General features: G+C 35.7%; 1 protein-coding gene across 1 annotated transcript in view; it reads right to left on the bottom strand.

Moving 5' to 3' along the window:
* The window catches only part of pes (pescadillo), a 41,463-nt gene extending 22,151 nt beyond the window's left edge, over positions 1 to 19,312 (bottom strand). Inside the window, exons 1-6 of the mRNA XM_056457404.1 lie at positions 19,167 to 19,312; positions 18,769 to 18,848; positions 13,764 to 13,917; positions 7,749 to 7,858; positions 3,056 to 3,227; positions 73 to 162 (exon numbers count right to left, since the gene is read on the bottom strand). Coding sequence (XP_056313379.1) covers positions 73 to 162; positions 3,056 to 3,227; positions 7,749 to 7,858; positions 13,764 to 13,917; positions 18,769 to 18,848; positions 19,167 to 19,190 — 630 coding nt within the window. The 5' untranslated portion in view covers positions 19,191 to 19,312. The remainder of the gene's footprint in view (positions 1 to 72; positions 163 to 3,055; positions 3,228 to 7,748; positions 7,859 to 13,763; positions 13,918 to 18,768; positions 18,849 to 19,166) is intronic.
* Positions 19,313 to 22,101: the final 2,789 nt, after the last annotated feature.

The raw sequence follows: 22,101 nt of genomic DNA, 5'->3' as shown, positions 1-22,101 counted from the left end.
TACCCATAGGTCATTGACTGAATATATACTGAAAAATCCACAAAAATGTTTTTAAAAATATTTTATACTTACATTATGGGCAAACTGATATGGTACGATCCATGTGACGGTCTGTCCCAGAACCTCTGCCTGATAGTAAATACCCTTAATAGAAAGAAAAACCTACAAAAAAGAAAATATTATCAATCAAAGGTCAAAAAGTTTAAAAACACATCATCTGCTGCTAAAACTGAGCTCAGAAGTGATTCAAGGCGATGCATTTTGAAAATCTCAGAATCATTGCTGAATTCCTTGTATGATTTTTTTTCACCACCGCTCTAATGTGACCTGCAAAAGTCATCAGCTGAAGTCTAAAGCTACAGTATGAACAGATTATGAGGCAGCTCATAACACAAGAAATTGTAGTAATCAAGCTGTAATGATATAGTAGTCAACAGTTGAAGTGGATCAAGTATTTTTTTTAAATTGTCCTTTAAAAATCTTTAAAAGCAAAGATGGGTGTTGGTTAAAGGTCCTGAAATGTGCAGTTTTTTTTAGATGTTTGACAATTTTAGCTGAAGCATGTTAGATTTTGCTTAACCATTCTTGGGTGGCTCGACAATGTATTAGATTACTTTAATACATAAAATAAGTAAGCTGACCAAAGTTCTTACGGGGAGAAGACTTTATTGAAGACAATGAATAGTGCAGTTCCTTACTAGTGATGTTAACTCATCGGCCTTCAAGTAACTTAACACAAAGTACAGGCTTTGACTTTATACTAGCATCAAACAAACCATTCTGTGTTTACGAGGCTCAACAGAACCCTCTTATCAGATGTTTCAGCTGTCATTTGGCTTAAACACATTGAGAACTTAAAAGGCTCACACCTTAAATAAGATAAAAGGGTCATTTAGTTCTATCAGTTTGAGGGGGTTAAAGAGAGGGTGGGACATAGTAGATTCTCCACTTAAAACAAAACTCTATTGGCTGTTTTTTTTTATTACAGCTCTGTCAGTGAGAGTGATGGAGCTCAAACGCATCAAGTGAAATGCGTCTTGAAGGGGGCAGGACACGTCAGATACTAGAGATCATTTGATTGGTCTTGATTTGATGAGAAACTGAAGTATGAGGTGTTGTGAATAAAACTGTTGATCCACTTAGGTGGAAGTGACAAACTTCAAGTTTTACATCTTTATATCAGTTTTATATCTTCTAAACTCAAATTGTCATTGTTTTGTAGCACACTAGTTTACAGATATCTTAAAAACAAACATACTAATACTAACATATAAAATTTCATTGGACCTTTTTTAGGACAACTTTGTTTTGAACCACTTTGACTACTGTATAAAAGAATGAATATCAAAACTATTTCTGCTTAGAGAGGGTTTTTAGTCTTCGAAGGTCAAAAAAAAAGAAAAAAAAAAAAAAAAAAGAACTGACAACAGAATTGATTTATTTATTTAGCTTTAGGCTACTATCCACAATAAAAAACCCAGATCCTTCACAATGAATGAGCAATAGGGGTGGTGGTAATTTACTTAATTACTGACAAACTCTATTTACAGTTTTCACTAGCTAGGTTTCCATCTACCTATTTTGATGTGCATTTAGGAACATTGCAAAAAAAATCCAACAAACAAAAATGCAGAATAAATTCCAACATGCACATCAAAAAAGTAATGTGATTTTGTTTTAACAGATAAACCAGCAAACAGACCACATTGTAAAACGTCTGAAATATTGTTTTTTTTATTTATTCTAAAATCCCTCAGCCAAAGTGCTTCAGTATTATTAATTCCAGTCTTGATCATCTGTGCTCCCGAAGAGCATGTAACACCTCCAAAAGCCATTTTGCATTCATTACATTTTATCTTCTGAGGCACAAATAATTTATTATACAAGAAAAAAGGCCGAAAGTAGCTTCTCTTACCTCAGTTTTTATATTTGGCGACAGGTTATCATGAAGTGATAATTTTGTTGTCTTTGATTCAATGGATAGAAATGCTGCTTAACTTCAAAAATGTTTTAGGGGATTAGGGTTGTCACAATTCTGGAATTTGGTACCAATCGATACTGAAATTTTAAAAACGTCACTTTCCCACTCACATTTGAGCGCTGTTAAGCATATTCTTAAAGCTGTTAAAGACCTAAAAACTCATCAGCGGACCGCTCGTATGTCAGCTTATAGACAAACCAGCTGATCGACGTGACTTTGAAATGCTCCAGTGTGCCTGTATCTGTGGTTACACTCAGTAAACAGCAGTGAGTTTGGTGAACTGATGACCTTCACGGCCTATCACAGTCATTTCTGTTGAAATGTGACCTCAATGGCAAATCAGCGCCGTTTAAGAACATGCTTAACAGCGCTCAAGTGTTTGCGGGAAATGAACGTTTTTAAAATTTCAGTATCGATTGGTACCGAATTCCAGTATCGTGACAACCCTGCATGTGATATTTTAGTTTTGATTTCTTTTAATCAATCCATGAAAATGGAGCTTCTTGAAAATGATAAAGACACATTTTTAGTTTGTAAACGCCATCCAGAAACGCCCTCTGACATATCTTCTGGACTATCGTGTCTGGGCAGAGCTTGCAAAATCTGGTAGCCTGACGTCCCGCAGCTATTGTTTTTCAGTCAGGCTAACAAACTCTACCTACACCATGTCTGGTTCTGCTCATAGATAGCCCGCCGGGCACGGTGGACTGAAAAAACAATAGCCGCGGGATTTTGCTAGCCCTGCGTATATTCATCTTCTGAGATCAGACAAGATCAGGCATGGTATGACCGTAAGCTGTATATCATTCCCTGATTTGTCCAGTAGATGGCAATAATGAATGCTGGTAAAATATGCAGACACTCAAGAGAGCTTGAATCGTGACATTTTCAAGCGCAGTTAAAACACCAGCCAAAACAGGGAGCTTTTACTTGAATAACATTTTTAAATTGAAAACGCAGCAGTGCAAAAAGCCTAAAGTAACTAAAACACTCCAACAGCTGGCTCTCCAGATAAATATCAGAGGGATTGACAATTTAAATACAATTATTAAAATTCAAACCATCTAAAAGTACCTTTCTTAGGGAGCGTGAGGAGATGATGTAGTTCATCCACTCAACACTGAGTCTCCGGCACAGCTGAATTGTCTGAACGTGGCATTTTCCTGTACGAGCGAATGTAGAGAACAGAAAACACATAGAAAGGGCATCGTCCACATCTCGGAGAGCATCAATGAATGTGGGATACCTGGGAAAACAAACTTATTTTAGAGACTGTATACCAGAGGTGTCAAATTCAAACTTGGTAAGGGCTGCACTGAGTGTTGTGAATGAAGTCAGGGGCCATACATGCACATTTAAAAATATGTATTTATTGGAGAGAATTAAAGTATATTAACAACTGTAACATCACTTACACTACACTAAACCACATTTATCAAAATAGCGAGGTTTTACATTTCATTTTAATTTGGACCACATTTGTGTCACAGCAGCTTTTATCTCTATCAAAACATGAAATAAGGTCTCTAACCAATATAAGCATAATACAGAACAGTAGGCTAGCACAGAATGGTAGTCTACTTTAAAAACAATTTCATTTTCAGAAAAACTGATAATAAAACAAAAAGCCAACTACTAATATACCACATTGTAACAAGCAACAGATGGCTTCTGATATTGTATTATTAAACTTATTCTTTTAGCTTTAAAAAGGCAACCTAATCATGAAATGGTTCAAGCCAACTGTTGATGCCTACAACTGAACTTGTGGATTTCAGAGGAAAATAATTAAAGCAATATATTTATTAGTGGGCTATTATAGATAAATGGTGGCCTACATAAAAAATAAATGGTAAGGAATTTTATTATTTCAATTATTTTGCTTCAAATGACATTTGTAATATATGAATAAATATTTGAATAAATATTCTGTTTCCCATCTGAAATTGTCAATATTCTCTGTCCTCTTTACGTTTTATTGCCATTGTGCTAGTCCCAGAAATATTTTACCTTGTTTACATCAAGCGTAACGTTATGCTAACGTCTAAATTAGAGAACAGGGTGACGCGCAACAGCACCACCTGCGTGTCAATATTGTAATGGTCCCAGACCTAATGTTTAAGGCGAGCGCGGGCCACTTGAACTTCATTACCAAACCTTGTTGTCGGGCCTGATTAAATGTTTTGATGGGCCGCATTTGGCCTGTGGGCCTTGTAATTGACACATGTCAAATAAAAGACAACACTCAGAGAAAACGACAGGAAGGATGTTAATCATTTAGTGGCTCAAAACACTTTAAAGGAATGTGAATTAATTAAAGTTAAATTTGTAAATGCTAGAAAATATTAGGGTATTTTAATATTTTAACAGACTAAAATACCCAGAATAATCCTTCTTTATTTCTAAATGAATTAATATATATATTTAGTGGAGATGCATTCAATTGATCAAAAGTGAAAGTGGTGACATTTATGAGAAATGCTGTTTGTGTAATTAAAAAATAAATAAATTAAAAAAGTAATAAAATAAAATCGCATAACTAATGTTGCCCTTTAATGCTTGACTCCTCATTTAGTTTGAATGGGTGATGCCAAGCATTACCAAACTGAATTGTGGATCCGAAGCAAAAGTTGCCAGCAAATCAGATAGCTTTATGCAAATACTCCGGCTCAGACAGTAGCCAATTGTGGACTAATTTCTGCCAATCCTTAAAAAACATGGCTGTGACTCCACTGATTTATCAAACTATCAGCCCATTTCGAATTGACCCTTTTTAGTGAAAGTTCTTGAGCGTGTGGTTGCCGGTCAACTGCAAAACCACCTTATGGTAAATGCCTTATTTGATGCATTTCAATCGGGCTTTAGATCGTGTCACAGTGTGGAAACAGCATTAGTTAAGGTCACTAACGACCTTCTTATGATTGCCGACTCGGGGGCTTGTGGTATTCTGGTGCTCTTGGAACTAACTGCAGCATTTAACACTATCTCTCACAGCTTACTATTGGACAGACTTCGAAACTGGGTTGGCCTAGCCGGGACAGCAATAAGTTGGTTCATATCCTACCTCACTGAACGCTCACAGTTCATTTATTTGGGAGGTCATAGATCGCGGACTGTCCGTCTGTGTCACGGTGTCCCTCAGGGTTCGGTATTTGGGACACTTTTGTTTAGCATTCATATGCTACCTCTCAGAATTTTTTTTAAACAAAAATATGGTAATATCATTGCTATGCTCACGACACACAGATTTACATTAGTACGTCTCCTAATCTATCTGCCTCCCTGTCGACACTTAACTGCTTGGTGGAGATTAAAGCCTGGATGCAACAAAACTATCTCAAATTAAAAAGGTCCAAGACTAGGATTTTACTTATTGGCACACCCTCTAATGTTAATAGATGTGGTAATCTCACGTTAACAGTTGATGATTCTCTTTTAACTTCTTCTATGCAGGTGCGAAATCTTGGTGTACTCTTTGATGCTCAAAATGAAACCTCATTTTAAACAGTTAACAAAAACTGCATTTTTTTTCCATTTACTCAACATCCGTCCTTTTCTCTTTACACCAGATGCTGAAAGGCTTGTCCATGCTTTTATTACGTCAAGTTTAGATTTTTGTAACTCTTTGTTTTGGGGTCTGCCAGCCAATTCACTTAAGATTTTACAATATGTTCAAAACTCAGCCGCACGTGTTCACATCATCTCGCTCTCACATTACCCCAGTAGTGAGGTTGCAGAGCAAACTCCCCCACCACTTAGTGTGATTTCCCCGATTGTCACAACCCTGGAATCAGTCAGCTACATCTGGCAACACTGGTTGAGGGCGGCGTGACAGTCCTTTGCCTAGAGCGGCAGTTCAGCTTGCTCCGGCCCTGCCTGTACTTCAACAGTTACACTGGTTGCCTGTTAATTCACGCATCGATTTTAAAACCTTGATTTTCACTTATAAGATCACAAATATAATCAGGAGCAGAACCATTATATCTACCTCCTCTTCCTCTCGTAATCTACGTACCGCTTCGGATTTATTAATAATAAATAAAATGTATTATTATTATTATTATTTAAAACTACTAGTGGTGTAACGGATCACAAATCTCACGGTTTGGATCACACTACAGTTTGAGTCACGGATCGGACCATTTTTCAGATCAGCAAGAAAGGGAGACGACAAATGTCATTTGCTTTCCATTCGTATGAAAATATTACTGCGAAAAACAATGATTTTAATAAACAGAACTTAGAACCTGTAATTTTAATAAATAAATAAAAAAAATCAAGGAAGAACCAGCTGAAAAAAGGAAAACATTCAATACGAAAAATGATCTTTGCCACTGTTGCTGATAATGCTATATGTAGAAATCTACCATATTGTACAACAGATCATATTTATTTTCATTTAATGATTCAACAATTGATACATAAAACTTCATGTTTCATTATAGGTGGATCATTTTTGAAAACCTATTCAGTGTCATTTATTTGATGGTTGAATGTCGCCACCCAGTGGTTACACAATGAAATTGCTACAACATTCACCAGCGTCAAGTTCCATTCAAGAGTGATTATAATCTTTACCATAAACATCAGTAATTATATCTGAACTATAAACTCTTCTCCCAGTACTTCTGTGTTATTTAATCATTTGTAACGAACTGAAAGTGTGAAAACTTTCAAATGCAGATTTGAATGCAGTGCTTCGAAGGATCAATAAACATATGCAAATCACCATCCTTTATCATTCATGTTGCACGCCTTTGAAGTGAGATCACGATCTTTTAACGTCTAACTGTGCAGCTGTACACTGAATGCATTAATGCAGGCTAAACAAGCAGTGACAGTAAACACTTAAATTAATAGCCTAAGAAAGCATTAAGGTAGGTTCCACCGAAACTTTTTCCGTCATCATTATATCTTACATAGAAGCCAAAATGCTATAAAAAAAGTGATTAATTCGCAGGTCACATGCGTTCTGAACTGTGGGTTGTGATCCGTACGGATAATGAATCAACCGTGATCCGTTACATCCCTAAAAACTACATTAAAAAAATTACAAACTGAAAACATATAAAAGCTTAAAACAATACAAATTATAATAATTCTATATAATTAACGATTTTATTCATATAAATAAATATGCACCTATATCCCCTTAGAGATCACTCTTTTAAACTTATATTTTCAACAGGATGATACTTTACAATATATTTGTGCATACATTAGATTAATCTTTACTACAGGAAAAACTGGAACTAATCTAAAAATAAATAAATAAATAAATAAAAATATATGTAAATAACTGTCTATAGGAAAAACTAGAACTAATCTAAAAAAATAAATAAATAAATAAAAATATATGTAAATAACTGTCTTGGTGAAAATTTTAAAAGAGGCTGACAGTAAACTTCTAAAAGTTTATGTTCCATTTAAAAAAAAAAAAAAAATAGTAGGAAACACATCCCAAAATCTGCTGATGTGACAGTTGTGCACGGTGGCAGATGAATGGGAGACAGACAGTCTATGAGACAGACGGTCCAGCCAGGATAATTAAAGTATCATATTCATAGTTTCATATGACTTTTTGGATTTCTCATAACTGATCTGTTTGTGGACACGAACTGAGGCTCATTCTCACAACAGTGTTTGGACACAAACAGGCGCTTATCACATAACACCGCATGGAAAAAAAAAAACAGTCCGTTATGAGGGATCTGAGAGCTGAAGTGCGCCCTCAGCAGTTCACAGACGGCACTGCGTTCACCCTCACCTCTCCTTGATGATGTGGTCCAGTTTGTAGCCAGGCTTATTTTCTTTCAGTCTCTCCACTGCGCTCCACTCAGCCTTCCCATATGCTTTCCGCAGCTTCCGGACAAAGATCTATAATCAGGGAAGAAAGATTTGAGGATGTGAAAATGCATCACAAGAAAATATATCTCAATGATCAAGCCAATCTAAGGTATTATTCTGCTATAGTGGCCATAATAACAATAAAAAGATCTGATATTTAAAACTGACGACTTCTTTATAATTACCTTTGTGTGTAGCCTTTTTTCCAGCTAATAGTAAACAAAAAAGCTAAATCTGTAATAGTTAAGATGAAATAAATGCTACTTGTATGCAAACTATTTAAGCACATTTTAGGATATTGCAATAAGAAAACAACACTGGATGGCGAGATGTGTATAATACATTCTACAAAACTTGGAAACACTTTATCTAATAAATGGATATGCACACTCTATGATGCAAACTCTATGATGCAAACACATTTCCAAAATCAACTATTCTATGCATATTAAAAAATGAAAGTCCATCATAAGAAGACATCGGTATCATTATGTTACAGAATTGTCTAAGGCTACGTTCACACTGCGAGGCTTAGTGCTCAAATCTGATTTTATTTCAGATCAGATTTTTTTGCATAGCTGTTCACATTGTTGTTAAAAATGTGGCCAATATCAGATTTGCAAAGTGAACAAATCCTGGTCCTAAACTGACCCGCATGTGCAAAAGTACAATTACGGACAGCACAAAATGTTTAATCATGTACACAATGTGTGTAGTGCACGAAGCACGTTGTCAGATTATGCTTAATATGATCATTACCCTTTTCACAGACAACCGTGGTGTATTTCATGAACTATAAAAGGGTTGTCCTGCTACTACTAATGTGTATTTCGCCATTTGAAACCTAAAATAAGTCTCTTGTGATAGAAAACAATGATCATTTGTGATTTATGACAACCGCAGTGCATATCTTTCTGACCACCGGTGTAATGAACTCATCAAGGGTTAATAATGAGCAGCTGCAGACTGAACTGTGAGGGCGGAGTTGGTTTATCCCTGTTTGCAGAGTCATTTTTATTTTACTTCATGATAAACAACAGGTACGTGCAGAAGGTGGCTTTGGGTGCTGGACCACCTGCCCTTTTTTCCTCTCGGAGAGAAAGTTCATCCTTAAAATGAAAGTGCCCCCCGCTTTGTGAATGGATCCCTTATTCGCAACACCCGATGCTCTTTAGCTTCACGATTAACCCATGCCCCAATCGTTAACAAGCACCAGTTTAGCCTTTAATTTTTTTTTTTCAAAACGAACAACCAACTTTCTGTGGTAAAGTAATTGCCCTGTGTGCTACTCTACTATGCTGCTGAGGAGTAGATGATGTTTGCAGCACAGAATGATGATGCATGTCGCTCAGAGATTACGTGAAAAGTCACATGAAATCCGACATAACCGTTCACACTGTGGTCGCATTGCAAAACATCAGATCTGTGTCTGATTTAATACTACATATGAAAGTGGCACAGATCTGAACTGTAAAGATCAGATTCCATGTGGTTATGGCTGTTCACACTTCATTACCAGATAGGGATGCTCAAAATAATCGATTAACCGTTAACCGAAAGGGTGCGTTTGTAACCGATTAATGCTATCAGTTAAACGATTAAAATTATTATTTTGTATATTTTTTGTTTGGCTGCATAAGGGGCCGATTGAATGCGCCTTTGCGTTAAGAGGGGCATCTTTTGCACGAGGCTCATCCCAGAGCAGCAGTTTGTGTTGTCAAGACAACTACAGAGAACTTTTAAAGAGCATGGTTTCCGCTACATTCATTCTTCCATGGCAGGGACCAAAATGCATCTCGCCACGGCTACATTACCCATTCAAAACATTCAGTTATTGTTGTTGTTTTTAATAGCGGATTATAATCGCACCAAAACGTATTAAAAGGTAAGTGAATTATAACAGCGCAAACTTTTCTGTAACCGTATAGTGCTGTGCGCTATCTGTTTAATTCTTTGGAGTTACGTGCTGACTGACTGACTGACAGGTGAGCGATGCGTGAGGCCAGCAAACACAACGAAGCGTTTAGTTAAGATGAACACAGTTTCTATAGTTATACTTTATTTATAGATAAAGTATGAGTCTGCATATAATCACTCTATCTTGCTGGAGTTTATAGCTGTTTCGCTTTACTCCAGGACGCATTAACACCGCTCTGAAGTTCTAATCGCTGTTTTAAGTTATCCAGAGCTGTATGAATTTACAAATCTTGAATATCACAATAGTATTAAATATTACAACTGTAACAACACAGACAGCAACACTTATGCACAATCGATACCCAGCTGATTCAGTCGTTTCATAAGAGGACCGCGCTTCTTCTCTTCTTTTTTCCTTGTCAACATATAAAGGCAGGTGCGCCTCGCGTTTTTGGAATGAAAAAAGCTTGTTAGCTGTGTCGGCCACTTGTTCAACTGCAAGACATACTTAACTAGCGGGAAGATAACTTATAACCCGTGGCTACAGACACATTTGCCAAAGAAGCAAAATGGAAGAAGAATATTGCTGTTTGAAACAGACGTGTTGATACCAAACCAGCGCTGATGTTGACCTGGATCTGCGTCATAAACGCAACAAATAGGCTTTACCTTTTATTTTACAGCTTATAAAGCATGTATGCACATTAATGCAATATCATATTTAAACAACAAAACTGTTTACAAAAAGTCAACATATGCGCGTGTTGTTGTCTTTTCATCACGCAGCGCGCGCACTTGAACCGCGAGGGAGAGAGAGGAAACCACGTCAAGACATATTCTTTAAAATAATTAGTGATGCTCCGATTGATCGGCCACCGATCACGATCGGCCGATATTGGCTAAAAATAGCTTGATCGGCTAACCCCAAAAGCGCCGATCAAAAAAGCCGATCACTTGACGTAAATTACTCGCATGACTTTTTCACACGTGCATGCACGGCGCACGGATAAACAACAGCAGAACAGGGCGGAGCTTACCAGTGGCAACATGAGTTACTCCGTCTTTTTCAAAGTGTCAAATAAAGATGTAAAGTTAGACGTTTGCAATGTATGTTGTGATAAAATCCCTCGAGGTGGAAGCAAGCAACGGCATTTTAACACCACTAACATGATTGGGCATCTTAGATCCCACCATACAACTGAATATGCTGAGTATGAGAAGTATGATTAAACAACGTAAACCATACATCAGGGATAATACGAGGTGGAAAGACATCGCGTTCAGAATCATGGCATTCATTTGCCTCGACGAACAACCTGTGATGGAGGGCAGACGCCTGTCCAATGTCCCTGCTAAGCTTAACAGCACACTTTATTGACTCAAACTTCGAAAGACACATTGTGCTACACTGTCAGGATTTCACAGGGTCACATTCTGCGGAGGCTTTGGTGAACGCATTTAGCTGCATGTTTCAGTCACGGGGGATCCAAAGAGAAAAAAAAATCCACTCAATTGTAACAGACAACGCCAATAACACGCAGAAACGATGCGAGACGCAGATTTCCCTGCCTGGCCTGTCGTGTGTGTGTGTGTGTGTGTGTGTGTGTGTGTGTGTGTGCGCGCGCAACTTGCTGTGCATGTATGGCAAGCCGTTTTGACATTTAATCTATAACTAGTATCTATTTTCATTTTACGTGTGCTTATTTTTAGATACTAGTATCTTTTCCATTAAGTACTAGTACTTATTCATTAGATACTAGTGCTTATTCATTAGTGCCTATTCTTTAGATACTAGTGCTTTTAAAAATATACTAGTGCTTACTCATTAGACACTAGCTCATTTTATTAGATACTAGTTCATCTAGTTGTTCCTCCTTGTTTCTCTGCCTTGTTATTTAGAAAGGAAGGCATTGGCTTACAGTAGCTTACTACATTATTATTATTTTTTTTTTTATCTGATGTAGTTGGCTCCTGGTTCATAATAATAACAGAAAAACACACTTGCCATAGTTTTTTCCTTGGTGGCAGTAGCCAGTTTTGGTGTAGTTTTACATTTTGCTACCAATTATAAAATGTAATCAGTGTATTAAGAGGCTACATCCTATTAAGCTGATCTGAGGTGTGTTGGTCTGCCTGACCCCTCTTTGTTTGGAATAATTTTAAGTTACTCTGCCTTATTTGGAAAAAATGGCCTACAGTTGCCTTAAGTTCTCATTTTCTAAAATAAACACTTGGTGGACAAGTTCTTGACTGTAGCCTATTTCTACAGTTTTTTTTTTCAATATAGTTAATTTAGAGTTAGTTTAATTTCTACAAATGGTGCAAACTCTGCTAAATTCTAGATAAATTCCCATTCACCTGTGATCGGCAGTGATCGGCAATCGGCAGATCATGATTTTGGTGATCGGTAATCGGTGATCAGGCCCAAAAATGCTGATCAGAGCATCTCTAAAAATAATGATTTCTATTAAAAATGTAAAAAGGTTTTGTGATTATAATAATAACAGCGGGGCATTAAATAAATGCATATTTTCCATGGAGGGAGCGATTTGAGGAAGTCTGCTATTTTTATTTGACAGAAGACAAAAATATGATTGGAAAAAAACAGCCTATGCCGGTTATTAAAAATAATCAGTCAGTGTTTTCGATTTGTAATATAAATTAATTATTCAAGTGGAAAATAATTTAGGGCAGTCCTATTTATTTTATTCATTTTATTTAGTTTATTCTGCTCTTCTGTGCTAAACACTGCAGGTGCGTGAAAATGCTCTGTTGTATTGTTCTATTATTAATATGCTAGCATATAAAAATAAATCAGTATTTTAAAATGCAATATTTAATGTGTCAGACACAAAATAGACACGTCAATTTGTTTAATATAAAATTAATAGTATTCTGACCAGTTAACCGTTAATAACCGATTAATGAGCTGCGGTTGTCGGTTAGCAAAATTAACCGAAATGAGCATCCTTATTACCAGAGTCACATGTGGGCAAAAAAATCAGATTCGGGCCATATTTGGCTGAAGTGTGAATGTAGCCTAATATAGGAGTAAGTTTTTAAATCTTTGAATCCAAATATTAACAACACACACATATTTCCCTAATTTTATTGTCATATTATAGAATCTTTGACAATATTTTTGTCTGTTATGATAGTCACAGAGTCAGACAACTCCATAAATTCTTGTCAGATAAAAAATTAATACTTGTCGATTCATGGACAAGTTTTTCCCGAACCAATCATAACTTTCTAACTTTTCTACCTAAGACGTGCATAATCTTATAAACGCAAATAACCAAGACGAAATACATTCAAATAGATCATGCCAAAATCAGGCCGATATTTTAGTCTGGATTTTTTGCATTATTGATTTGAAAAGGACTGGAAAAGGGTGGTGATACAATGTTATAAACCGTATACATCTGAGAACAAACTACTACAGTCAGCATGGGAACAACATTTATTTTGAAATAAAATAGCCTTGTAACAATATTTCTCATTTTAAAATCTCTCATTTTCCATATTTTCATGTGGAGCAAAAATTTAAGTGACAATGCCATCAGCTGTGAAATGCAAACCAAATCGAGTGTCATAGTTTTCAAATAATAGACAATTCAGTCATTATCAGAATCTTCATCACCCTATAATCAGAGGTGTATTATTGATAAATAGATGACCAAAATAGAACTAAATATGACTTGAAATCTGCTTTAAATATATCAAAAGATATTGAAGGAAAACAGATGGCAAGAGTTATAAAAGAAAGCAGAAAAAATTAGCATAAATAGTTCCAAATATTGACATTATTGCACCGTAGTACACTAATGTATCACTAAAATAGCACTGACTACACGCCTAATTAGTGCATCTTTCTAGTTACCTTTATAAGGGAATTACCAACCAACCAGTATATTGGCTCTACTGTCCTTTAACTCAAACCCAAATGTACAAAAGTGATCAAATTGATTATAGGGACAAAGAGCAGCATGCAGCTTTACCGAAGGCACAGTTTTACCTTATACTCTCTGAATTTGCCAACGATGGGTTCATGCAGCAGGAAGCGGATGTCTTTCAGCAGATAGTAAGTTCTAGCAGCCGTCGAGCCCTTGTTGACCTTCTTTTTGTGTTTGGGCTCATGAGGATAAATTCCTTTCAATATGCATAACCGCCTACAACATCAGATGCATACATTAATACACAAGTTTTATTAAATGCACGAACATAAACACAAGTAACAGTTATAATAAATCTGTGGTTGTCGACTGGTGATAGACAAGAAAACATTTGGGAAACAGAAATTAAGTTTACTAAATGCACAGCTGAGAAAACAGAAGAATAAATAGACTTTTTAAGTAAAATATCCTTTATAACTGATGTCAAAGGTCTCATGATCCAATCAAACTCCAAAGTAGGGATGTACAATATATCGTTTCAGCATCGACATCACAATGTGCGCATCTGCAATAGTCACATCGTAGGATCTGCAATGTCAAGTCGGCATTATATTTATGCATAAGGTGAAGACTATGGTGTTATTTTCCATTTGATTGTTTGCAAGACTACCAGAAAACCATAAATACTGTGCGTCTTTGCTCCTCTGTACTTATCAATGCTTGTAGCCAGTTTAGTATATTTTATATTCTTCCCTACAAAATCATTTAAATCCATCTAAAATGACGAATTCTTTCCAAATAGACACATTCATCTCATTTAATGAGAGTATACTCAATATTGCAATATTTATCAGAAAAAAATAAAATATTGCAGTCAGTTTTTTCCAATATCGTGCAGCCCTACTCCAAAGTACTTTTTTTTTAAATAGAAATGTACTTTTCCCCCAAATATATTGATTTACTTGAATTGTTCATTTATTTTTGGTCTGATCCAAGAAAAAATGATTACATTTCCACCATGATTTACAAAAGACACCCACTAAAATGTCATTCGGTGTAACAATAGTTTATAGACAAAATGAACTGATTAATTGTGGTTTTAAATCTTTATACACTGCCATTATTCTTCAAACCAATAGGTTTTACATAATTGTCTGCAAATCATTTTTAATGATAATAAATATAACAAAATTTAGTATCCCTTATGATCACAATTAAACATCTTCATAAACACTGGTCAGAATATGCATGTTATTTCATTTTTACATAAAAAAATATCAGCCGATTTAACTTTTTTCAACATTTGACTAGACACTTTACTGGCATTTAAAGGGATAGCTCGCTCAAAATTGATTAAAAATGTTTGGGGAAAGAAAACAGTAGGAACAAAAATACTATGGAAGTCAATTCATTTCTCCAATCGTCTTCAGTATATCTTCCTTTGTGTTCAACTGAAGAAAAACTTAAGTTTTGAACAAGAGGATGAGTAAACCATGACAGTATATAATTTTTGGGTGAACTATCCCCTTACCACGCTTTCTATGCATACAAGAAATTTGTATTATGACTTATAATATGCATTCATGATATACTTTACCACAGTCCAAAGTGTGACAGACGTGAAGTAACCAAGATATCAAATACAGTACATTAAATGAGGTAAAGTTGGTTTTATATTCGCACATTCAGACTTACGCGTTCAATAAATTACAGCTAATACAGATGAATTACCATGACGTGCTGTAATGAGCACAAAGGACATTATATTTGTAACAATATTTCAAAACATAGGGAAGGTTCTGACATCATCACTTGTGAGAAAAAATTGCAAAATTAGAGGTTTCAATCAGAACATTCAAATAAGTATAATTAAATAAAACTACAGTGATCAATAAATGGCATAACTGTGCGTTCACGCCGAAAGCATCAAAGTAGCCGTAAGTCATTCATTTACAATAGGAGCCGACGGCAATTCGCGGCGCATCTTCGCCTGTGTGGGCAGTGAGGAGAATTGAAATCAAGTCAACTTTATGGTGAATGAGCTATGTCATGGTTCGGCAGCAAGCAATCGGAACGTAGAAGTCCACTGCTTGAGAATTCCAGACAACACAGTCCTGTGAAACTTTGGTTCTGACCACAGTTGTTATCAAGGGTTTTAATATTGCGGTTGCCAGATTTCCAATTATTTACCATGTTTTCTTACAGGGACATACATTTAAAAAGTTACCGGCGAGTTACTGATGTGCATTGATGTTATCTATGTTTTTAAAAAAGCGGGAATCTCAAGCTAACTAAACTACTTTCGTGGTATTATGATTACTGCTCTAAAATATATTCTTTATAAATGTCTGGGTGAAAAAACAAACACTTTTTTCCCTTTTTAACGCATGATATATTTTATTTTAAGTAACATTGAAAATATTTTGAAGCAGTAAACAAGTCAGGCTAAAAAATTCAAATAAATCATTGACTTCTACTGTTTTCATTTATTTCAATAACAGATTTTTTTAACAATTTAAAATGGCATCTTTGGATATCTTTTCTGCTGGAGATACTGTTATCTAAAAAAAAAAGCAAATAAAAAAAATCATACTCATACTTTAGGAACGCTATTGCAAAATTTTTTTGACTGTTTTAAAACCTTGACTTTTTTCAAACCGCGGTATACATTGAAAACGGTTATCGTCCCATGCCTACATCACACACACAACTTGATCTTCCATAGTTAAATGAATTTGATAAAAAGCCGCAACATTTTCACGCTGAAAGCATGTTTTTATGCGGGAATGGAACTGATTTGCTGAAATGCTGCAATGGCCCTGTAAATACGAAATCAATATAGCAATCTCGTTACTGGAGCTGTGAAGGCAGACAGCGTTGTCGCCAGGGCAGCCAGAGCGAACATTGATCCTCTCGCCGCCTTCAGTGTGAACGCACAGTAATGGGAGTTATATGTAGGGCTAGACGGAATCTGCGGACGATTTTTGCTATTTCTGCTGAGAACTTGGGTAAAAATCTGCAGATTTCAGAGGAATTATTTTGGAAGTATCATAACTAAAACCTTAATATGTGAAATAAAAAATAATATCTGTTTAACTTTTATTTAATGTTTAAAATGCAAATCCAATTAGATTCACTTATTCGGTAAACAAAGCAAGTCTTTCATATAATATATGTACTAAAGACAGAAAATATTACTTTACAAACTTCATTGAACATAAATCAGATGAACATTTTCATTAGTCAATAATATTACTGTAATTAATTTAAAAACTGAATAAATTCAGATGTACACACATTTACACAAGTAAATAAACAGAATTAATGATGGACTAAAAATCTGCGGAGTTCTGCACGTGCAGATTCCGTGTGGGCCTAGTTATATGTGCTGTTCTAGCTATAACTGTTCTTTTTTTTTCTCCCTCAAACAAAGTGACACTATTGTAGCACTATTGTTTAGCACACTACTTTGGAGTTTTTACTTTGTATGCGATATCAGATCAAATGTCTTGATTTACCGGAATTACTACTTTACATTTAGCCTAATCCAAAAAAAATAACGACTGTCCTACATTTTCAGCAAAAACAAAAAAACTGGTCAGATTCACCAAAAAACAAACACTGAAATGTTATTTGGTGTAACAATTTACTAATCAAAAAAAAAAATAAAAATACAAATAAATTAATTTCAATCTTTATACCCTGTCACTACTTTGAATTTTCAGTGAAAAATTGACTTCAAAATAGGGCTGGGCAATAATTTGATAATGATAATTATCACGATGCATATTTTTCCACTAAAACGATAATGACAGTTCTATAATGTTTATGCGTAATGCTGCACAGGCATTTTGCAGCCTGCACTTCAGGATGCCGCACGCAATACAAATTTACAGACATACAGTGTTAGTTGCACTTGGAGGAGTAAGAAAAAAGATTTTAAAAAAATGTCACAGTCGTTGTTGACAAGAAACAGAGCAGCGTGCACTACAAACTGCGCAGACAACTCATGTCATTAAGTTATCTACAACATAAACAAGAAGCACTTTAAAACAAGTCCAAGTAGATGCTTTAGTGCCAAAACAATCCATTAAACTGTTTTCACTGTTTCAGTTTAATTCATTAATGAAGCGCGGTTTGAGCAGCATGAGCTGGACAGTCTTTACAAACTGTTCGCAGCACTGATAGTATTCTTAGGTTATTTCAGTAGAATAAACTTGGTCTGAAGGATGAGAGCTCAGAAACTCGTTGGCCGTGATGCGCGATTTATAAAACGTGAGTCTACATAGGCCTATTCGTGCCAGTCTGTGAGATAAAATTGGTTAAAACACCCACGGATATAACAGAGATCTGCGCATAACAGGGTTGTTTTATGCGTCACGCAATATGTGATATCAAGAGTGACTCAATAAGTAAGGTAAACTGCACACACTTGATGTAATGCATGGACAACGCAAAGCATAGCAAAACCTTTAAATGTCCATGCTTAATCAGTCATCGATAAGGTCTATCGATTAAAGGGTTATTAACAATCAATAGATCAAGTAATCATTGGCATCCCTAAATAAAATATATCAAAGGATACTTCACCCTACATTCACCATACTCGCCATTAAAAGGAGAGTTCATCCAAAACTGAAAATGCTGTCACTATTAACTCACCTTTTACTAGTTTCAAACTTGTTTTATTTATTTTTGATGCTGAACAATAATATTCAATAACTTGTAGGGTAATGTCTTTGGTTGTTGAAAACTTGAACAGTATAAGCTGAATTAAGATTGTTCTTTTGTTTATTATTATTTATATTGTCAGACAGTTGAAACATTTCACAAAATGTGTTAAATCAGCTGCACAAAGCCATTGGCATGCTGAAAATCCTACAAAAATGATAGATATAAAGATTTTATATTTCTCATGAATCACCCAGCCCTACTTGACAGTCTGTTACCCATGTTGTTCTCTGATAGTCATTGGCTGCTAATATGATTTCCATATTCAGAACTTACAACCAATACTTCTCTGAAATTATATTATATTTACATTTATTTTATAAGGTGACAGTCCGAATATAAAAAACAACCTCAACTAACAATCATTGAACGTTAGTGACAGATTTGTAGACCAACCTGAAATCAGCCAGACTCAGACTCAGCTTCTTACGAGCTTTATTCCTGGTGATGTAGTTAGTGGCTGATCCGCTCTCATACTAAACAAGAAGAAACGTCAAGTTAACAAACATTAAGACATAAAGCATGTTGAAAATACAGAAACACGACATCTTTTCACACGGAGATACTTTATTCATGTTACGCTGTCAATCAAAGCTACAAAGAGCTGTAATTTGACATTAAATTTAAAACTCTACATCAAAACGAGTCAATTAAAGATATCACACGGCATATATTTAAACACAATGTAAAATAAATACAGTGGGTTAACGACTGTGTTCAGAAGTCTGCAGTAGGGCCCTAAACAACCTATCACGTTTTGTTTACCACAGTTGTGCTCTGAATCTGGGTCTTACCTTCTTCTTTTGTAATCCGCCCATGGCAGCGGTGTCTGCTTTTTGTCCCTCGGCAAAACTTAATATAAAAACTGCTGCAAATAAACAGAGCAGATATATTTCAGCTCTAACGTGCGTCTCCAGAACACACGTGTTTTGTGTGACGTCAGAAAACCGAGAGTAGGACCCTTGAATGTTTGGTCACCCGAGTGAATGCCTGCGTAGAAATACAAGAGAAATGTTGCGAATAGCTGACTTATGTCAATAATCTCATCTTTTTGCTTTACATATTACATTATATATATATATATATATATATATATATATATATATATATATATATATATATATATATATATATATATATATATATATATATATATATATATATATAAACATTGTTATATAGTAATATAAACCGCCGTAATATATCTTACAGTTTTGCGTATTTTAGGCAAATATACATATAAAGTTACCGGTAACATATGATATGTGGTAAAACGACGGTCGGTTAATATGCATTAACTACAATATATATAGTACCTATGATTCGGGTGGTTCGAACCATAGACTGTAAAATATAGGTTCGAACGAACCACCCCCCACGGCTAAAAGGTCCAGAATTTGTCCTTTTAATTATTTATGTAATATAATATAATATATTTATCATATAACTAATATAATATATTTAATGTATATTGTAATAAATTGTAATTTTAAATAACTATGGCCAGTAATTCGAATCCCATGGAGCCTCAAAACCACGATAATGTGACGCGAGTCACGTGACATAACCCAGTGGTAACTTTTGAATCTTTGATGCGACATCCATACTGGGTAACGCTGTGGGTCGAAAAGAGCAAGAGGGGCAGAAAAGGCAGACAGCGGCGTCATTATCAAAATATTACAAATATACAAATACAAAATATTGAACATGTGTTCAAAAAGACTGCCAAACAGGGTAAGGCAAAAGTTACTTACTTCCTAACAGATGAAAATATGCCCCTATCCATGAGGTTCTAGGCCAGGGGTAGGGAACCTATGGCTCCTTGACCAAAAATATGTGGCTCTCCAGCTGTCTCCCTTCAATAAAAAATTAAAACTGTCACTAAAAATCAGTTTCCTATTAAAAATACAATAATTTTTTTTGTATATTTTTACAGAAAATGAATAAGAATAAAAGGACCTTTCATCCAATACATGTGTGTGGCGCTGTGGATTAACTTGAATAGCGACACCAATAAAGGGCATGCAACTTACATTTCTATGGTAACCTTGCACGTAAATTCAAACAACATTCATGAGTGGTGATGGCAAAAAGAAAGATTCTATAAATTATCCTTTCTTAATACATGGACTTGTTTAACATGTGGTGCTTCATAATGTAAATGCTCAATGACTCTTTAAAAAATGCATTTGCCAAAAAATTCTGAAATGGCTCTTTGACGAAAAAAGGTTCCCGACCCCTGTTGTTCTAGGCTATCTGGTCACATTAGCCGGGACGTCCTGTATAATCCCGTCACGTCTGTGTTTTTAAGGCTGTTTGGTCACTTCATTCGTTTTATTCTAATCGGATATAAATCCTATCGCCCAAACCACTTCAGAAGGTGATCTGGGATGCATAACAGATGCAATTGGACAGGTATAATCATTCATAAATTAATATTGACCTTCATAAACTAGACTTTTGCATGCTAAAAGTACTTGAGTAAGAGACATTTTACTTTATTTGGGTCATTAAAATAACTCTGACTACCAATATTTAATAATGTAGTCAACCTAAAACCTACAGTAGTTTGACATAAAACCAAAACAACACCCATTCTTGTCTTAGGGCATTTTTTATTAAGCAAATGTTTGATTAACAGTAAGTTCATGACATGTTAAATATATATTATATTCTGCTGGTTTTAAACATACAGAATAATAAATGTAGCAACCATAACATTAACATTATGTGTTAGGACATGTTTGATTACCTTTTTATTACCTACACCAAATGTTGACTAATGAAGGTACATTTATAACAACTATTTATTTGTAAGACTACTTTATTGTCAAACCATATAGCATACAAATGCATTTAACAGACTTATATAACAGTGTATTGCTGTAGTAGAGGACCAATAAAACACAAGACAGGTGTTTAGAAAGAGTATAGTTTATTTTGTTGGACCTGCAAACTTATCTAAACAAGATAAACTTTCAGAAAACAGCACGGAAACATTATGCGCGCGCTCGTGAATATAACCCGCGGTTGTCTTCAACGGTTGTCTTCAATAGTCCTTCTTTGCTCAACAACTCAGCTGAAAAACAAAGCAAAACATTACAACAGCCAGACATAGAGTTAAAACATTACAGTTACCATGGTTTCTATTTTAAACTATAGTAAACTAAAGTTTGAAACTATAGTTTAAAATAGACGATGAGTGGGCCTCGCTGCTCCCACCCACCATAACCCTCGCAGCGGGGTCCCACTACCGGCCTCCCGTGTTTCCCTGAGGGTCCTCACGGCTTGTATTGATCCCTGCCTAGGGTTCACAAGCCGCCTCGCCCCAGGGAGTGCACGAGCTAACCGGGCGCCAGTCCGTGCCAGTGTTCACTGGAATGTTGCTCGGTGGCACATTTCGAGCAACAAACACGTAATATTCTTCGCGATATTGCGTTTATGTACGCAAACCGCAAGGAACTACAGCACAGACGGGCCCGAGTGAAGCTTCACGAAGCGGACTTCGTGAGATTGGCGTGGCTCCACTCGTACCGTCAGGTATTGAACTCACCTTGGTCAAGTACAACAGCAACACCGAGCGAACTGACAAGACTGATAGAAAAACCGACGAGCTTTATAGGAATGCAGATGCAAATGTTTACAATGCGACGTCACTGCTGTGAGTCTCGTTGTCATGGTGAGCGCTGAAGAGAGCACATCTCATTGGAGCACACAGGCTCGCGAATC

This window comes from Danio aesculapii, chromosome 5 (assembly GCF_903798145.1).
Source record: "Danio aesculapii chromosome 5, fDanAes4.1, whole genome shotgun sequence".
NCBI classification, from domain to species: Eukaryota; Metazoa; Chordata; class Actinopteri; order Cypriniformes; family Danionidae; genus Danio; species Danio aesculapii.
Note: the sequence above shows the minus strand (reverse complement) of the source record. Positions and strands in the feature narration are given on the sequence as shown.